The sequence below is a fragment of the Phoxinus phoxinus genome (genome assembly GCF_949152265.1).
Source record: "Phoxinus phoxinus genome assembly, chromosome: 23".
Taxonomy (NCBI): Eukaryota; Metazoa; Chordata; class Actinopteri; order Cypriniformes; family Leuciscidae; genus Phoxinus; species Phoxinus phoxinus.
The window spans coordinates 6,020,110-6,039,214 of record NC_136898.1 but is presented as its reverse complement, the minus strand read 5'-3'; the positions used below and the strand labels follow the sequence as shown (position 1 = coordinate 6,039,214).

At 36.4% G+C, this 19,105-nt stretch overlaps 3 protein-coding genes across 6 annotated transcripts in view; 1 reads left to right on the top strand and 2 right to left on the bottom strand.

Moving 5' to 3' along the window:
• The window catches only part of kdm2bb (lysine (K)-specific demethylase 2Bb), a 28,618-nt gene extending 14,551 nt beyond the window's left edge, over nucleotides 1-14,067 (bottom strand). For 2 of the 4 annotated variants that reach the window (XM_079599303.1, XM_079599304.1), the window contains exons 1-8: nucleotides 11,353-11,606; nucleotides 10,718-10,862; nucleotides 9,718-9,796; nucleotides 9,583-9,629; nucleotides 8,391-8,569; nucleotides 7,838-7,944; nucleotides 3,925-4,018; nucleotides 841-994 (exon numbers count right to left, since the gene is read on the bottom strand). In XM_079599303.1, coding sequence (XP_079455429.1) covers nucleotides 841-994; nucleotides 3,925-4,018; nucleotides 7,838-7,944; nucleotides 8,391-8,569; nucleotides 9,583-9,629; nucleotides 9,718-9,796; nucleotides 10,718-10,862; nucleotides 11,353-11,385 — 838 coding nt within the window. In that variant the 5' untranslated portion in view covers nucleotides 11,386-11,606. Of the gene's footprint in view, nucleotides 1-840; nucleotides 995-3,924; nucleotides 4,019-5,889; nucleotides 5,986-7,837; nucleotides 7,945-8,390; nucleotides 8,570-9,582; nucleotides 9,630-9,717; nucleotides 9,797-10,717; nucleotides 10,863-11,352; nucleotides 11,607-13,978 lie in introns of those variants that run through there. The other 2 variants (XM_079599305.1, XM_079599306.1) reach the window with 2 other exon arrangements.
• orai1b (ORAI calcium release-activated calcium modulator 1b) lies at nucleotides 12,312-16,298 on the top strand. The gene is made up of 2 exons (XM_079599309.1): nucleotides 12,312-12,597; nucleotides 14,001-16,298. Exons 1-2 carry the CDS (start codon nucleotides 12,463-12,465, stop codon nucleotides 14,547-14,549), a joined length of 684 nt encoding a protein of 227 aa, XP_079455435.1. The 5' UTR covers nucleotides 12,312-12,462; the 3' UTR covers nucleotides 14,550-16,298.
• A 10-nt stretch (nucleotides 16,299-16,308) lies between these two features.
• On the bottom strand, nucleotides 16,309-19,098 carry morn3 (MORN repeat containing 3). Its single transcript, XM_079599308.1, has 6 exons — nucleotides 18,883-19,098; nucleotides 18,611-18,756; nucleotides 17,922-18,079; nucleotides 17,683-17,842; nucleotides 16,633-16,817; nucleotides 16,309-16,445 (listed from the first exon to the last, which is right to left on the bottom strand). The coding sequence occupies exons 2-6, from the start codon at nucleotides 18,753-18,755 to the stop codon at nucleotides 16,347-16,349; spliced, it is 747 nt and encodes a 248-aa protein (XP_079455434.1). The 5' UTR covers nucleotide 18,756; nucleotides 18,883-19,098; the 3' UTR covers nucleotides 16,309-16,346.
• Between the last annotated feature and the right edge of the window lie 7 nt (nucleotides 19,099-19,105).

Sequence of the window (19,105 nt, the reverse complement as noted above, 5' to 3'; positions counted from 1 at the left end):
ACGTTTTGAGCTTGTCCACTTTCAACCACTCCAAGAGGTAGACAAAAACACATTTGACCGGATTGCTTTCAGTGTAGACACTCATGTGGTCGAATGTGTGTGAACAGCCACAAAAGACCACCAACTCTCCGCCTACTGATGCATAAATGCATAAACATTATGGGAAGCGCACTAGCCAGGTGGGATTTAAACTTTGTCGGCTGGAGACCCAAGACGAAAAACGTACCAAGCACGATGTTCTCTCACTATTCCTGACTTCAAATACACCCTCACAAAGTTTGGTTGGTCTTCTGGCTGTTAGAGCAGAAATGAAAGCTACTGCTCTCCGTATGTTTTTCTGTCATCTCAGGGAGCGTTCATGTGTAAATTGCGCAAACTTATTTTATCCATTAGATCGAAAGATCTGAAAAAGTCCATACATTTACCCGCCCATGGACCCTCTTCTCAAATAAATTAGCGCAGAAGTAGTTAAAAGTGGACAAAAGAGACGGATTAAAACACCAGGTGTAAATGGGAATGTCTTCCTCGACTACTTGTGATCGACCAAAACGCATCTTAATACCAGGTGTAAACAGGGCCTTAGATTTAGTAAATCTGTCCCTTTAAATATAGAATTTCTCCTTTTGTGTTCCACAAAAAACAGCAACAGCACACGGGCTTGGAAAGGTGAATAAGCCACAACAGAATTTACATTTATGCATTTGACAGACACTTATACGAAGTGACTTTCAATGCATTCAGTTCATGCATTCCCTAGGATTATAACCTATGACTTTGGTGTTGCTAGCTCCACGCTCTACTGTTGGAGCTACAGGAACGTTTTCCTTTAATATATGTCACCTGAAGGGATGAAGAACGTGTAGCCCTGTTTCAGATCTACTCGCTGACAGCTGTCTGCACGGTCACCCAGGAAGACATCGCTCTGTTTGCCTGACAGCACCCAGTCCTCATACAGAGACAGATTGTGTGAGCTTGGAGGAATCAGCCAAAAGACCTGAGGAACGTGAGACAGAGAGAGAAAAGAAACTGGGATATGATTTTTCTTCTTTGAAATTAATAATTCACAACCTCTTGTCAGCATTAATCCTTCATGTGCAAGTTATTTATCACTTCCATTTATGCACAGCCAGACATACAGTGTGGTCCAAAAGTTTAAAAAAAAAGAATTAAAAAAATTTAGGATTTTAACAAAGAAACATTTCGATGTGGTGATTCTGCACTATTTCTGGGTTGCAATTTTGACATTTTCACTTAAATTGTTGTCGATAATAAAATATACAGTACAAAATTGTATTAAATAATTCAAATTTCACAACATTTTCACTAATGTTGACAATGTTGTTAATAAGCCGACATACGTGGCATCCACAATTGCATACTTTTGTAGTAGGCACTACATTTGGTTTGAAACTTATTTCACGACCATTGTATGAATGTGTGTAGTATGATGAATGCAGTTCAGACATACTGCATTCGCATGCCATCAAGTGACCTATGGCTTCAGCTCGTTTCACAACTCTTTCCCATGGCCTCATGTGATAGTAAATTGTCCATCAAATGCACACTTCAGAATTTCACCGGAACTAGGGAAGTATTGATAAAGTAGAGGAAGTATTCTATTTCGGACGCAATTCTATTCTATTTCTATACAGTTGGGTCCAAGTGTCTTTTTTTTATTCCATTTAACCCTCTGGTTGCTGTTAGCGTGCTGGTCAAAAGTGACAGATTTTAATATTATTTTATTTTTTTCAATGAAATGATTGTACTACATTTTAGTTTGTTAATGTTTTTTATTTTAAGTCCCCGTGTGGTGAAAAAAGAAAAACGTGCAAATTCATGTCACCATTGATGAGTATTTTCTCCTTAAAACTGCAGTGAAAAAAAGAAAGTCTCAAAAACGCGGTTTGAAATCGCTGGTGTTACTGAAATCACAAACTAACGTTACCTTGTAACCAATCAGGTCAACGTGCTGGTGGAGCATATCATTATTCGCGATCTAGCAGGGGAGTCTGGACTGGAGAGATGCCAGGTTATCCCGGTAACGTTATATTTTTTTGTTAATATGATGTTATGAACTATATGCCTTTCTCCGCTGACGTTCTGCGTTGTTCAAAGCGTTTCTGAGACGGACTGAGAGTCTGAGATGGCGAACGGGAACATAGTTTGTGTAACATTAACAACACATTGTTAGCTGTTTGATAACAGTCAAGCAAAAGGCTAATCATATTCATTACCGTTATGCGTCCGACGTTGTGCAGCGTTTAACTTACCTGAGTTGACCGAGTGAATCTGCGTGTGAGCTCGAGCTGGCGAAAGTGGAGGCGGGGCTAATTAGCATATTCATCCGCGTAACGTTATTAAATGAAGCAAAGATGTAGATTTTCATTCAAGCTATTTTAAGGCATGAAAAAAAATTTTTTACAGGAAAAACGTTTAAAATATGTCCTTTTAGTGATCAAAGATTAGTTTTAAGGGATAAAATGATTGACTATAGGGGGACTTTAATATTTTGGATTTTATGGTAGGCTACTAAATTATATAGCCTACAGTTAGGGTAGGGTAGGGGTAGGGTACATAATCCATGTATTCACTTTTTGAGCATGTAAAATTACATAAATTAAATGTCTAACTTAAACTGTCATAAATCTTGAATGCTTTGGAGCACATACTCCAAAGTTTGGTCTCCTTTTTAAAGACGACACTGAACTTGAAAAAAGTTGTAAAATTTTACATTTACGGTTATGAAAAATGCACAAATATAAAAATGTTATATTAAATATATATTTTACAGAATACATTTTACTCTAAAACTGTGAGAAAATCAAATTCATAAATCTAAACAAGCTGCGTTCCAAATTTGAAGTTGATATCTCCAAAAATTAGCTTTCAGTAAGAATTTGTTTGTGAACAGTACCAAAAGTTTCCAATAGATGAAATTCGTCTTCCATTCATTTCCAATGCGGTCATTTGTTCACACAGCAAGTGGCAAAACCGTTCCCAAGTTTCGTACCATTCTGCTGAAGTAAACAAATTCTAGAAATAAAAAACGAAACAAAACGTAAAATTTTGATGTAAAAAATTACCGAACTGCTCCAGAGGGTTAAACATGGAAATATTCAGGAAGTTTCAGGATTTTTTCAAATTTAAAACAAAGAAAATTATATTTATTTTCTACAAGTTATTATTTCTTTGCACATTTTTAAAGGGGTCTTTTCCAATTTTTCAACTTTAATTTAGTTTAATCGGCGTGTTCAAGCCAGACTGGGGAGAGAGGTGCTGTAATAACGTAAAATAATGTGTTTTTTGAACAATCAAGCATGAAAACATATTCTAGTACACCCCAAAAGCAAAATCAAGACATCATAAAAGGGCATAATAGGACCCCTTTAACATTCAAATTTGTGTTCATAATGTTTGTTTCTGTTGCTAATAATAATTACTAATAATATTTTTTAATATTAAATGTTAATATTGTAATCATATTTAATAAATAAAAGCATGTTCACTAAAGGTCTCAGATGTTTGGACCCCGCTGTATGTCTAGAAATTTCCTTGCGAGTTAAATTGGTTCAATTCTCTGGAGGATTACATAACAGGGATCAATTCCTACAACTATTCCTAGAAGTTCCTTTAGTCATACATGTGTCACTCTCGTCTTTCTTGCACACGCCAACACTCATTCGACCTTTCAGAGCGGATATTATTTGATACCCTCCAGCAAACACACACACACACATGCACAAGCACGAATCCTGCTGACACTGCTGCCCCAGCTGTGATGCAACAATGCAAACAGGGAAGAGATTCATTTACAAGGCCTCTAGATACCTGATCTTTACAGATCACAGGCAGAGACAATCCTGCAGCTCTAAAATACATGGGCAATAATAATAGCAAAAGCAGACCTAACTACCAAACACTTACCTTCCTTCCTTTGAAGACATGATACCACACCGATGTGCCGCCGAAGTCAATGTGGAAGTCAGTGAAACAGCCTTTTACACTCATCAGACAGTATCTACAGAGAGAGAGAGATAGAGAGAGAAAGAGGGAAAGTACAAGGGTGATTTACAACATCTGCATAAATAGAGAAGCACGATAAATCCCTAATGTGGTTTATAAGTCCTGACAAAAAAGATTGCATTTGCTAACTGGGAGTAACCACACCATGAGAATGTTCAACTCCCAACTCAAAATTAATATTTCCTTCAAAACCACATACAGCGGAATTTCCCCTTCTCAATCAACAGCGTTATCAAAGCACAGCGAAATGTTACGACTTCTTTCTTATTATCATGTTCAGCAATAAATCGAGGCTAATATCTCTTTTGTGGACAGAACATACAGACCGATATCATGGACGTGGGTTTGTTTCAGATAAAGCCGTCTCAGCACCAGGACAGGGATGGAAGCTATTTGCGGCTTATGCATTTGTCATCCGCAGCGTTTAGCAAGGAGTGAAATTAATCAAACCCCAAACAGCCGCGGTGTCTGGTTAAAATCTGTCCCACTGAGCGAGGAGAAGAAGAAAGCGGAGAAAATCAGTTAGCTCTAATGAGCAAAAGGCATCGCTCACTGCAGGGCATCTTGAACTAAAAAAATGATTAGGCATCAATCTCGGCGCAAACCCAGATGGCTGAGGGCTTGAAAAATTAGACTTTTAAATTTAGGGTCGCCAAAGTATGGTTTTCACGATGGTTAGACATGCGACTGAGAGTTTAATCATTACCAGACACTTTTTGCATGTGGTCGTTGCACATCAGACCGTGCCAGCCGAAGTTCCGGCAGCATAAATGTCAGATGATGTCACTACAGATGACATCATGTGTTACGGCATCAACAAACAAGCACACGGAGCACTTTGCGTCCAGATGTTTTCCAAAATACTAAGAAGGCAAAGGCAAACAGCTTAGACTCATTGACTGCAGGCTGCAGAAGGTAACACTAGGGCAATACCTTGCAACCTGAACCCTCAGCGGTCACATCCTATAATTGGAGCTCTTAGATGAAAGGTTATGAATAAATAATCAATGTCTAAATAGTGCCCTCACAGAGGGACTAATAATGCAGTCTGACCATTTTTTTATGGATTAAAAGACTTTATTATCACGGAGATCATGGCATAATTATTTATCGTAGAAAATAATATATATATAACGTAATACTGAGATATTTTTATTGATCAGAAGTATTTTAAAATATTAATAATTTTAATAAAAACAAATAAATATTAAATATAAATATTTCAATATTAATTAATTTAATCAAAACAAATTTAACCTTATGAAATATTTAAAAAAAATATTTAGAAAATAAAATGTATATATATATATATATAAAGTATATATATACTCTATATTATAAATATGTATTATACAAATTATACAATCTCCTGCCATATTTGTTTTTATTTTGTGCAGACTTGCATTTTCAGGCTACTTGAGCTGCATTTCATATTCTATAAGTGTATATACGTGCATAATGACACCTAGGCAGAAAGTAAGGCAATTAATCGTTCTGTCATATGAACACGGATATCTCAAACTGTGTATTTAGTATTTTAAACCGTGACCGCTGCAGCCCGTGTCATTCATCCCACAGAGTAGTCAGCGAGGGGGATGACGCACCGAAGCAGCCAAAACAAAACTATAACCTTGATGTGCACAAACATGCTTAGTGAGCTTATACAATTTCAGACCGCACATGCAACCCTCACAAACATTTATTTCACCAGACCATGAGCGGAATGACCACAAATGAATGCTCACACTTTCATAAAACCAGCAAAGAAAGTTCACCAAACTGTACTAGAACTAAAAATCCTAATGGGACCTCTAAAGGATTATTTGCATTCTCATGCCATAGTTTTCAGTGAAATAAAAGACATACCCAATAGATTTTCATCCCCATTTGAGACACCTCACTGTTCTGACATCTGCCCGTGCAACCCAAAAGAAGAGAACTGAACTGACTTTTAGCGTTGAATTCTTCCTTTATAAAGAGATCCATGAATACAGAGAGGAGGGAGTCAAAAGGAAAGTGAGAAAAGAGAGAAAGAGAGTGGGCTTTCCTGTGCAGGAAATACTCCTATGCCATATTCTGATTGGCTGAGGCGGATTCATTGGGATACTGCAGCAGCCTGTGAAGATCCGCCTCTTCTCTGCATCAGAAGTGTGCTGCCTAGCAACCAGATGCAGTCACGGCCAGCTGCGGGCGGAAGAAATGCGCAGCATGCGCCGAGGAGCAAAGCAAGGGACTGTGGGAAATGAGCAGATCTCATCTTGGACTAATGCAGGATGCCAAGAGAACCGTTTTTAGACTGACTCAACAAGCTTTGACTGGCAAATTGAGCCGTGTTGAAAAGCCAAAACCCTTCCTGAAGTGAAAGGTAAAAAACCTTGTCAAGTTACGAACATGTAATTCAACTAAGTGGACACTGAAATTGGGCTGTCAAAAAGGCTGAAAAACTCTTTTATACTGAATTTTAAAATTTTATACTAAAAATTGCTAATATTCGATTTTAAAAGGTAAGATTTCAGTTAGGGGGAGAAGCTTTTGGTCTGTCTCCTGAGGCCACAAGAGGACTCAATGAGCAAAATATTAATGCACCGCATTAAATTATTTATTACAAAGTAATGAAATAACATGACTGTACAAACAAAGTGCATAACGTTTAAACTAACGTTTATAAATCAAATGCAATTACGTATTGCTGAACACAATTATGAACAAAACTGCATCATGCATTTATGCATAGTTTAATACAAATGCAATGCAAATGCAATGGAATGGGAAAAAACACAAATTCTCGCGACGTTTTTTTAAAAAGTCGAACTTCTTTTAATTTTACATGGCTTTCTAAACATGTGTCCCTCTTGTGCGAGACACGAGTGCAACGGTCAAAGATGTCCGTGCGTTAAGTGCGTGTTTACATGGAAAAGCAGCTCAGAAAATGCTTTCGTGTGAACTGCTTGGTTGCAGGTTTGACGTAACCAAGATCTTCTTCCCTGCATTGAACTGCTCTATAACTGCATTGTATTGAATGAACAACGCAGCAGCGCCAGATCAACTGGGTTCAACTGGATAGGCCAAGAAAAACATTAAAACGCAACAACTGGTAGCACTTTATTTCACAGTCCTGCTCCCCATGTACATACTATTATAGTAATTACAACAACTGGGTAATAACTATGTACTAACCCTGAACCTGACCCATGTAGTCACCTTATATTACCCAGTACTTTTTTAGGTAAGTACACTGTAAGTACACATAAGTGCACGTACTGTTAAATAAAATATAACCCAACAACATCTTACGAATCTCGTGCGCCACTAAGGCTGCCTGAAGCACACCTAAAATTCACAGTTTTTTCATTCTAATGTGGATTTTATTTTTCAATTCGACAAATATTTGAAATTCAATTTTTAATTTGACAGCCCTACACTGAAACACCAAATAAAATTGGAACATTAATGGAACTTGTTACATGTATTTACTATAGTAATAACTATAAAGGTTTACATAATTACATGCAACTAACCCTAAACCAAATCATACCCTAACCCTATAGTAAGTGCATGTTGTTAATTAATATTACTCAGTAATTAAATGTATGAAAAAACAGGGACACATTCAAATAAAGTGTTACCCAATAATGGTTGTTTCCCCAAACACGTTCCTCTCTCCTGACATTGACTAACAGACACAATTTTTTTTTTTTCCATTTACAAAGCCTAACCGGTCTGTACTTTTTCAGAGTGTGTCCTGAGAAATCACAGGCAAAGCAATGGCTTTAATTGTTGTTTGTTTTCCCAAAAAATAAACATGAAATGTTACCTCTGAACTTTGGGATATTTCATCTCAGACATGACGTTTGTGGCTTCGGTTTGTTTCTGCTTAAGATGCAGCGGCCACATATTGTCCACCCAGTCCACCAGATCCACCTGAAGAAAAACAGAAATAAAATGATCCCTTTGATGAAATTGAAGTGATGCCAAGCCTATACCAGAACAGAAACCTCCCATCAGCCCTGGCTGGTATAAAGACTAATCTGTTACTTCTAAAAGAGAGATAACAGAAAAAAATTATTTAATGTAAATTGTATTGTAAATAGTCTTTTCTTCCCTATTGTGACATATATCTGAGTGAATATATCAGGGCAGGACTTGATTCCGTCCATCAGAAAATTGATTGGATCATTGGATGGTTGTGGTTTGCTATTGGTGGATCTAGTGTGAGTGACAGGTTGCCCAATATGTATAACAATGTGTACGGATAATTTATAATAAACTGCAATATTCCATAAAAAAAAAAGGACTTGTCATGTTGAAAAGTGACTAATCAATGCAAAAGACAACTCAGTTCAGTTTGTAACTAACTGGCTCCTCACCACCGTAGGTCTCTTGATCAAGTTCTCCAGTTTGGTGTGACTGAACTCCAGGCTGATGACGTTGAACAGCTTGTCGCGCTCATCCTCGGGCGTCTCATAGTAGCGGACGAATTGCGCCATGCTCATCTCGGAGCCCTTCTGCGTACTAACGTCCATCACATCAACATTACGTCTGCTGCCTGAAGGTCCATGCAGAATTATATAAAAAAAAGTTAAAAATCAATCTTTAAGTTAAGTTATTTCATGTTAAAGCTAGATTAATTCTACTGGTAACAGAATAATGAACCTGATATCAAATCAGTATGAAAGGAAAGTTTAGTTCTTTTAATCGACCCAGGTACACATGCCATGGACTATATTGAGTTGCAGTTGCATAGTATCACCACCAGAGGACGTAACAGAAAAAGAATCACAAGGTTGTTATAAATCCATAAAAGCATGTGTAACATTGTCCTGTTCATGCATTATGCAAGGTCTGATTAGACACTGGCAATATAAAACAGAAATCACAATGAAAGTCCCAGACACTGTTCATGTAAACTAAATAGTAAAGGGATTGTTCTCCCAAAAATGAAAATTCTGTCATTAATTATTCACCCTCATGTCGTTCCAAACCCGCAATACTTTTGTTCATCTTCAGAACACAAATGAAGATATTTTTGATAAAATCCTCCATTGGCAGCTACACAACTGACACTTTGACACTTCTCACACGTCAAGCGAACACGCTTGAGCTTCCGTTCACCACAACTGATGTGTGAGCTGTCAATGTTTATGTGAATACAAGCCGAAATTTAATCTGTTCATCATATAAAGCGATCGAGACTCTTCAGAAAATTTGGGCTAAACCGCTCGATTCATTAGTTTTACGATCTCTTTATGAACTTTTTGTAGTGTCAAAGTATCAGCTGCATAGCTGTCTGTCAATGGAGGGACAGAAAGCTCTCAGATTTCATCAAAAGATCTTCATTTGTGTTCTGAAGATGAACAAATTTTTTTTTTTTTCAGGTTTGGAACGACTTGAGGGTGAGTAATTAATGACATAATTCTCATTTTTGGGTGAACTATCCCTTTAATAAAGCGTATCAAAACATATCAACTGAGTACAACTAAATCCAACGACTGTAACTGTTAATTTTAGATGAGAATGTGAGGGAAATAAAAGACTAATGTAATGTAATAGTGTACTTACCAACCAAACCCTTGATTTCACTGACAGTAAATTCTGGATCCGGCATTCTGTAGTAGATTGAACGATCCAAATAAGCGATTTGAAATGTAAAAGGTACAGATCCATGTGAAATCAACCACTTTCACTTTCTCTTACCTAATTCCCAGTCCATCTTTGGCTTTAAATATGAGTGGGGTTCGGAGGGCCTCTCTTTGAACATATTCATAGGTAAAATCTAGGATGGTATAAAAGGACAATGGTTGCTAAAAGTTAAGACTGTTTTAATAAATAAAACAGTGACAGCGATAATATGGTGTGCACAAATAAATGACAAAAAATATCACTTGTAAATAAAGCTATCAAGACTTTGGACACATCTACTCATTTTTTATTATGGCTATTTACCACATTTTAAAACAATACTAAAGTCGTCAAAACTATGAAACAACTCAAATGGCAGATACGAGAATTACGTAGTGGCCAAATTTTGTTAAACAATATGTATATGTAACAGATATTTACATATATTCCACAAGACAAAAATAAAAACATAATTTAAACGAGTTATCCTGTTCAAAAGTGGACATTTGCTTGGTTCTTAATATCATGCATCTTTAAGGTTTTTTTAACAAGTAATGTCTACTCTATCACCATTATATTAACTAGGCTATTTAAAGTAAGAAAGAAATTATAATAATAATTTTTGATGTAATTATTATTAATATCATTATTGTTTAAATGTGGACTGTAAATCATTAACTATTTAAAGTAATAATTAATAATTATTATATAAATCTAATTATTTTTTAAATAATATATATTTTTTAAATTGCTTAATTTTAACTGAAATACAAATATATTTTAAAAATATTATATTATAATCTATATTTTAGGGTTTTCAATCTTCTGTTGGCACCTGCCAGCAAATTTTACAAATATATTTTTGAACAATAATTTTTGCTTTTAATGTGCACATGTGTTAATGAGCAAGCAGAAGCAAAACATCTTCGGCAAGTAAACTTATGAGCACAACTAGAAGTAGCTACAACTTATATTTGCAGCCAGGTGCAGGTGCCAACAGAAGAATCAAAACCCCAATATTTAAGATTACAATAAATATAATTTGCTATAAGCAGCAATGTGTTCAAAAAAGTACCTTTTCCCTCCATATGCTGAACAAGTTCAGTGTTGTATAAATTGCTCTCAAGTTTGTCCTCCAAGCTGAAGCCCCTGATGTTGGTGATTTCCTCCACATCTGACAAGTCCTCGTTCTCATCGTACATCCTTCTGCAGATGGGGCGCTGGACGAAATGAACACATGATGAAGATAACCTGTCTCATTCTGTGATCGGATATGAGATATCACGCTGCGCTGGGATGTTATATCATTCTCACGCATGTCAAATTCCATTATTAACATCCAGGCCTTAATCTTCGACCATCTTAGTTACTGCTATTATTATATAATTGATACATGCCAGCGCAGCGCGAACGAGTTAAACTTCCCGATGAACATTAGACACGAGGTTTGCAGGGCAACAATGTGTCCCGTTTCGCACGAGCGTCTCTATATGGAGCATCTTGCTCTCTGTAATTTTACGAAACATGTGTCCTTTCCTGTTAACCATTACCACGCTATTGCGTTTAGCCTATTAATGTGGCGTATGTCGCTCTAGAATATCTAATTGCCGTGATTCGCCCCGACTCAGGCCACTAAACAATGCATATCGATGCGAGACTGAAATTCCCCATTTAAAACGAGTCTTCGAGAGGACAGCTTCAACTACACACCAGTTTGCGTCCGGATTCCGCACACGCCTCCATGTTCGAGCCTTTTCTTCCGTCTTAATTCCCTCGGCGCTTTATCTGGACCATATTTAACGCGTAAAGTTGTGCGCACTTTGATTGCTTGTATAGAAAACTAAAGTAGGAACCATTTTTGTGTAGTGCACCGTGACGTCACGGTCAACAGAATCAAAACATTGCAGAAACGTCACGCGGATGGTGTTTATGAGGGGTCAAAACAATATCCGATTTTTTTTTCTGAGTACTTATCAGAATGGCCTTTTTATTTATTTCAAATCATGTAGAAATAGTTTTTTTTTTGAGGGAGTCAGAATTCATCTTTCTTTCTTCTGTTTGGAACGCGCGCTCCTGCACGGTGCACACACGCACGCGCTGCAGATGCTAAGCTCGTGCATATGCTTTATCAACAAGACTAAAACACTCCACTAGTGCAATAATTAATGAAAATATTTAAACTACCGTTTGCCCCTTTATTGACTTTACATCAGAAATATTTTGGTCATTATATGACAATCATATTATTCGTTTTTCGTTACATAAAATTTTGTTACATTTATCAGAGTTTACCAGAGTATGGGCAACTTTTTTATATAGGCTAATGCATGCTAGCTGGACTACAGTATATCTCCCAAATTATGTTTATATAATAACACAATTAACTAAAAAGTTAATGATGACTGATGACAGAATTGACATAATTTGGGGACAACAAATTATTTTTCAACAAATGAAGCATAATGGTAAGTAAAATAAAATATAAAAACATTACATTATTTTTTAGATTGAGTCATTTAATTTTTTTTTTACATTAACAACTAGAACATAGTTATTATAGTTATTATTATTTTGTTAACAAAATCTTAAATTCGAGATTTTTACCCACAAAAGAAATTCCGCTAAAATCGATTTTTTTTTATCTATTTTGGCTATTATGTCTATCGGTCAGTTTAATGGATTCTAATGAAGTATCAGCGTTGTCGCGGAGGCTTGTGGGTAATGTCTTCACGATGCATCCAGTTTCACTTGAACGAGCCAGCTGACGGTCGGTCGCACGCGCAATGCTCCGGTTCCGCTGAATCTCTCTGGTAGTCTCTCATGATTTCCCCTCAGATGAACATGAGTCGGAGCGAGCATTCGTTGCAGGCTCTGTCCTGGAGAAAGCTTTATCTGAGCAGAGCCAAACTCAAAGCGTCCAGTCGCACGTCTGCTCTTTTATCTGGTTTCGCTATGGTGAGTTGCTTTTCGTGCCTGCTATTTATTTAGTGCGGATAGTGTTCAGTTTAAACACCGAGTTGTTAAAGAAAAAAGCGCCTGTTTAATAATGTTGTGTAAGTTGAAGCGGAAGATTTTTGTTCCAATGGCGCATGACTCGAGTCTTTGGTGCATCTGCATTCACAAACTGTCAGCCACAGTTGTTTAGCTTGCGCTAATGCTCAGCTAGATACTGTAACTTGCGATTATGCACGGCTGCAGTTTCCCACTTATGAAGTTGTTTTTAAAGAGCATCACGAGAAGCATAACACCGGATAATACCCGGATGCAGGAAAAAAAATCTTAAAACTTCTGAGGTGTTCCACTGCAGTGCATTTTATTTCAGTGCCAACCCGATTCTTGAGAAATCATATAATTTACTTACAGATGTCCAACTTTAAATGAGCATGGAATCATCATTATAATATTCTTACCACCTAAATGCACTTTTTGTTTGTCATTTTTCTGTTTTTTTATAATTATATACTTATAGCATATATATTATAGCAGTTTATCTATTAGAACTTCACATCCATCTCTTATTTGATAGATAGATAGATAGATAGATAGATAGATAGATAGATAGATAGATAGATGGGCTGTAAAAAAAATATATTACTACTATATGTCCTGTCTGAGAAGAAAGTTACATTTGAAAGATATCTATATTTACATAAATATATAAAATTATATGTAATTACATTCGTTAAATATGTGTAGGCTAATTATATTATTCTCGCTATTATATATTATATACATACATACATACATACAGAAATGTATTAATATTAATAATATTATTTATATTACATAAAAAAATGTGTGAGTACAGTAAGATTTTCTGTCGTTAATTGTGTTGGAAATTCATTTTATGCTTTAGGAAATCAGTTTACACCCATCCTCAATTCATTAATTCTTCAATGTGAATCAATGCTAGATTTCTTATATAACTGAGATTTAAAAAAATTGGGTAACACTTTACAAGAAGGTTTCGTTAACATTAGTTAACATGAACTAATAATGGACAGCATTTCTACAGCATTTATTCATCTTAGTTAAAGTTAATTTATACAATATTAATGCATTATTAATGCATAATCTTACATTTCTGAAATGCATTTTCTGTAAAGCTGCTTTGAAACAATATGTATTGTGAAAAGCGCTATACAAATAAATTTAATTGAATTGAATATTAAAATCAAAGTTGTATCTGTTAACATTAGTTAATGCACTGTGAACTAACATGAGCAAACGATAAATGATTGGTATTTTTATTTAATAACATGAAAAAATACTGTAACAAATGTTTTGCTTATTGTTAGGTAATACATTAGCTAATGTTAAGAAATGAGTGTTTTACCTGTTTTCCTGTCATTCAACAGGTGGCCATGGTGGAAGTACAGCTTGACAGCAATCACGACTATCCACCAGGACTGCTCATCGCCTTCAGCGCTTGCACCACCGTGTTGGTGGCCGTCCACCTGTTCGCCCTCATGGTGAGCACCTGCATCCTGCCGAACATCGAGGCGGTCAGCAACGTGCACAACCTCAACTCGGTGAAGGAGTCTCCTCATGAGAGAATGCATCGCCACATCGAGCTGGCCTGGGCTTTTTCCACGGTCATTGGAACGTTGCTCTTCCTGGCCGAGGTGGTCCTGCTGTGCTGGGTCAAGTTTTTACCCATCAAGCCGAAGAACCAGAAAAACGGCACTATATCCGCCGGGGTGGCCGCTGCGATCACGTCTACCTCCATCATGGTGCCTTTCGGCTTCATTTTTATCGTCTTCGCTGTGCATTTCTACCGCTCGCTGGTCAGCCACAAGACCGACAGGCAGTTTCAAGAGTTAGAAGAGTTGGAGGACTTACAGAACGAACTGGACCACAGAGGGGAGGCGTCGACCTTACAGTCTCCCGGTTCCCTTTACCCCTAGTTTTGAGTTTGGGAAAGAGCTTCTGTTAATGTTTTAGGTTTGTCAAGTGTTGCAACACATCGTGTTTTTGACCATGGTATTGATCTTTGTTGCATGTAGACTCTGAAGCGTCCAGTTTTGTACACTGTTTCTGCTAAATTTAATGATAACAGACTCTGATAACTGTGAAAGCATGCACTGCATGTTTTATGGGTATTTAGTTTTAAAGTGCACCTATTATGCTATTTTAAAAACTCCTAATTTTGTTTAGGATGTCTCTTACAATAGGTTTACATGCCAAGGTAAAACAAATGCATATTCATTGCAGTATCAGCTGTTTTCTCGCAGTGTCTGAAATGGTTTGGTAAAGGATTTGGTCTCTTTAAACCTCCCCTTTCCGAGAGCCTGCTCTGTTTTGATTGGTCAGATGACCCAGTCTATTGTGATTGGTTTACTTTCCTCTGATTGCTCCTATGACCCAGTCTGTTGTGATTGGTTTACTCTGTTCTGATTGGTCAGATGACCCATATTGTTGTGATTGGTCTACTTTCCTCTGATTGGTCTACTCTGCTCTGATTGGTCAGCTACAACTACAGTGTTTGAGGGCGTATCAAAGTAAATGTTGTTCACTGGCAGCCAATGAAGACCATAGGCTGGTATTATGAAAATATGTTACAAAACTAAATAGGTTTGTGCAGAAAATTAGATTGGAATTTATAGCGACTAATTTCAGGCGGTTCAAAACCGGTTCTTTCTTTTGGGAGACAATAACTCCATTTATCGTGCATTTTGATCTTTGAAACTTTTCTGACCTTTTACATTCACAAACTGCTATATTACACAATACATGAATGGTTATATTTGAAAAAGCATAATAGGGGCACTTTCATTTTTTCCTCTTAATTCACCGAAGGGAAAGTCCTTTATTTTATTATGGCAGCTGTGCCAAATTGTTAATTACCGTACAAGGTTTTTATGTTCACACAAGGCAAGCTACATTCTTACAGGGACGCTTTCATGTTCACTTGACCAAATAATTTTGATGCTTTCTGAATCAGGGCTTTGCTGTTGAACAGCTGAATCAAAAACCCTAAAAACATAGTCTTATTCATGCTTCATTGTTTTCTTAAATAAAGCCCCCTGCATGAGCACATCTTTAGTACAAAGAAAGGCACTTTATCAACATGTTTGTCTGACCTTTTTTGGTAGTATTTGAGTCAGCTTCCCATTAAAGGGACCTCTGTTCATTCTGAGGTTTGGACGCCCGTACTTAGAGCCGTCATGGCTGAGGAACTTGCAGGATTGTACGATTATGCTAGCAAACTCAATTTAGGCAGAGTGTTTATTAAGCACAGGACCATTTAAGCATGTATTTGCATCAGCAGCTTAACTGAAATGATCAAAGCGGCACATATCGACATTTGATCACATGTACAGTGTTGCCAAATTGAAGTACAATGATTTCTTTTCTAAATTGTATAAATAAAATTCATGTTGCTGAAACAGCTCGTGTAAAGTTTGGTTCAGAAGCTCTTTTTATTAGTGCACACTGGCATTTTTTTTATACATTCTGATTAAAGACCAAATCAACTTCAACCAAACACCTTTTTTGTGCTTTTTACATCATGTATGACCAGGATGTCTTGCCAAAATGAACATCAAGAGCATTTTGTCCAATGCTACAAGTATAATGTACCAACAGCTTTTTTTTCTATTGTGTTTTTATTATGATTGAGGAGTTGATAAAAAATACTTCTCTGCTTTCCTTGCACAAGTCTGCCTTTCTTGAGTTTGAGATATTGTCAAGGTACATATTGCCTAGCAACCATATGACTTGAAATCTGTTGATTTCTCCTTGTCCTCAGTGAAATATGCTTGTGCCTCCACCAGTACAGTCTGTGAATCCTGTAGGCAAACCTTTGGACATAAAAGAATCAGAATGTGCACTAGGTATCAAACCATGTAAACAGACAGAACATTTTGAGCTGTTTGCTGTTACAGTGGTCAGAACCTATGACCGAAAGCTTGTATGTGCTTCATGCATTACTGTTAAAATGGAAATTATGCAAATTAGCAAACATCAGCGACAGTGTTAATCATTCACCTTGGGAATTGGATACACTGTTGGCCTAACTGCTGCTTCTCTCCCAAAATCAGACATGGTTCCACACTTCGCAACACCGTCAACCCAAAAGCCTTCGTACAACTGACCCCTGTCCAGGTAGAAGAACTTGCCTTGTCCATTTTTCTGTCCGTCGCTCCATGTGCCCACAAAGCGGTTTCCATTAGCTTTACAAATAAAATAAAAAGGTAAAAAATGTGGTTTGATATTCACAGTTAAAACTAATTTAGTTGAATTTTGCAAGAAGAAAATTAAGTCTTATTTTAGGTCCATTAAGATAATTTGCATTACAACATTATTTTAATTAAGAAAATTCTAATTCTCATTTATATTATGCAAAATGTTTTATATATATATATATATACAATTATTTATATATATATATACACACAAACTTTTAGATGCAATTAATCGATTTGAGAGCACTAATATATATATATATATATATATATATATACACAAACTTTTGTTAGATGTGATTAATCATGATTAATCGATTTGACAGCACTAATATTTGTGTATATATTTATATATATTTACTGTATATATTACTGTATATATATATATAAATATTTTATTATCATTTATATATAATACACTTATTTAGATAAAATAAAATGTAATATTGAATAAAATATTTCCATTTATTATTTATGATATACAAGATACATTTTATATATTTATTATATATATACACACACACAAACTTTTGTTAGATGCAATGAATCGATTTAACAACACTATATATATATATATATATATATAGTGATGATGTTTGTGGTATTGATTTTATGCTGATTCAAATTTTTTCTCTAATTATTCTATGTAATGTATGTGCACTTAATTGTCATAAACATAATGTTACAGTGCTATATGTTAATGGTCCTAATAACAGGCTTCATTTTCTTTATGCTAAATATTTTTGACTTTCATTTATTTATTTAAAGTTTGTATCAAATGTGAGTGAGCTGGGCATGTTTTTGTGAGATCCACCACCAAGCTGGCTCATTTGCCAAGAGTTTAAATCCGTACCTAGCAGAAGTAAACCCTGTCCATGACGTTTGTCCTTCAGCCACTCTCCCTCGTACAGCTCCCCGGTCTCATACTGCATCCGTCCCCATCCACTTCTCTGATCTCCACTCCACTGCCCCTCATAGAAAGCAGACGGACTGTAGAAATATGTCCCAGAACCCTTTGAATGAAAGGCAAAAAAAAGCTTATATGCAGAAAATATGGGCCGTATGATGGCAAACACAGTATTTGATACTCACTTCCTTCTTGTCATTTTGCCAGGAACCGACATACACCCTCACATACTCTTTCGTTTCAGGGTCGGTCTTGCTCAGGGTTCCAAACCCTTCTCGCTTTCCACACATCCACTCCCCATCGTAGATCATTCCTGTTTTCTTCCAAACCTGTGCTCCTTTTCCTTATCAGAGTAAAAGCTTTGTTCAGCTTTGACAAGACAGCAGTGTTTCCTAGAAACACGTAATGTAATCTGCAGAACACATCTAAATAACAAAGTAAATTAAATTAAGGCTTGTCCATTAAAACTGCCAGCATGAAAGGTTTCTTAATGATCTTCAAGACTTGCAATGTTTAAAACATGCCATTCAATATTCAATCCTTTAGGGATAGTTTACCCCACAAAAAAATGTTATCATGTACTCACCCTCAAGTTGTTCCAAACCTGTATGAAAATCTTTCTTCTACTGAGCACAAAAGAAGATATTTTAAAGAATATGGATAACCAAACTGGTTTCTGGTCACCATTGACTTCCACAGTATTATTTTCCATACTATGGAAGTCAATGGAACTGTTTGGTTACCAACATTCTTTAAAATACCTTCCTTTATGTTCAACAGAAGAATGAACTTCATACAGGTTTAGAACAACTTGGGGGTGAGTAAATGATGGCAGAATTTTATTTTTGGGGGGAACTATGCCTTTAAGTATTACCATGTTTGTTATTATCCATCCAGTCGCCGGTGTAGTGATCTCCATTGACAGAATACACAGTATGGTGCAGTCCACATTTTTGCGCCTTTCTGTCCCAACGTTTTACAAGTGGTTCTGTAGTCTGTGGTCTTTTCAAGAAAGGCATACTGCACATAAAAAATATTATTACTATTATATATATATTTTTTAATAGAACATGGTACCACTGTTAGTAACTGAATATGGTAATCATAAAGTACAAGGTAGCCTATTAGTATCTAATCAGACCTTACCTGTGACCCAACTTCACTTAAACCAACCACACATGTAAGAGAAGCAATTATATTTAAACTTTAATTGTCAAACAGGTCGATCTCGACTAGATCTCTAGAGTAATTCGTGTATGGTATCCTAGCAACAAGCCTCGACTATTATTTATTTTCGGTCGCTCTCCCAGTCATTGGTTGGCGCTGTCATCCTCGGAATCTTATGCTTGCCTGTGATTGGTGGACGGGC

Excerpts from the sequence above, each read along its gene's own strand:
- orai1b (XM_079599309.1), top strand. The coding sequence starts at position 12,463 with ATGATTTCCCCTCAGATGAACATGAGTCGGAGCGAGCATTCGTTGCAG. Across the intron at positions 12,598-14,000 it reads TTTTATCTGGTTTCGCTATG|GTGGCCATGGTGGAAGTACA; the intron begins GTGAGTTGCTTT and ends GTCATTCAACAG.
- morn3 (XM_079599308.1), bottom strand. The coding sequence starts at position 18,755 with ATGCCTTTCTTGAAAAGACCACAGACTACAGAACCACTTGTAAAACGT. Across the intron at positions 17,843-17,921 it reads GGCAAAATGACAAGAAGGAA|GGTTCTGGGACATATTTCTA; the intron begins GTGAGTATCAAA and ends TTTCATTCAAAG. Across the intron at positions 16,818-17,682 it reads ACAGGGTTTACTTCTGCTAG|CTAATGGAAACCGCTTTGTG; the intron begins GTACGGATTTAA and ends TTATTTGTAAAG.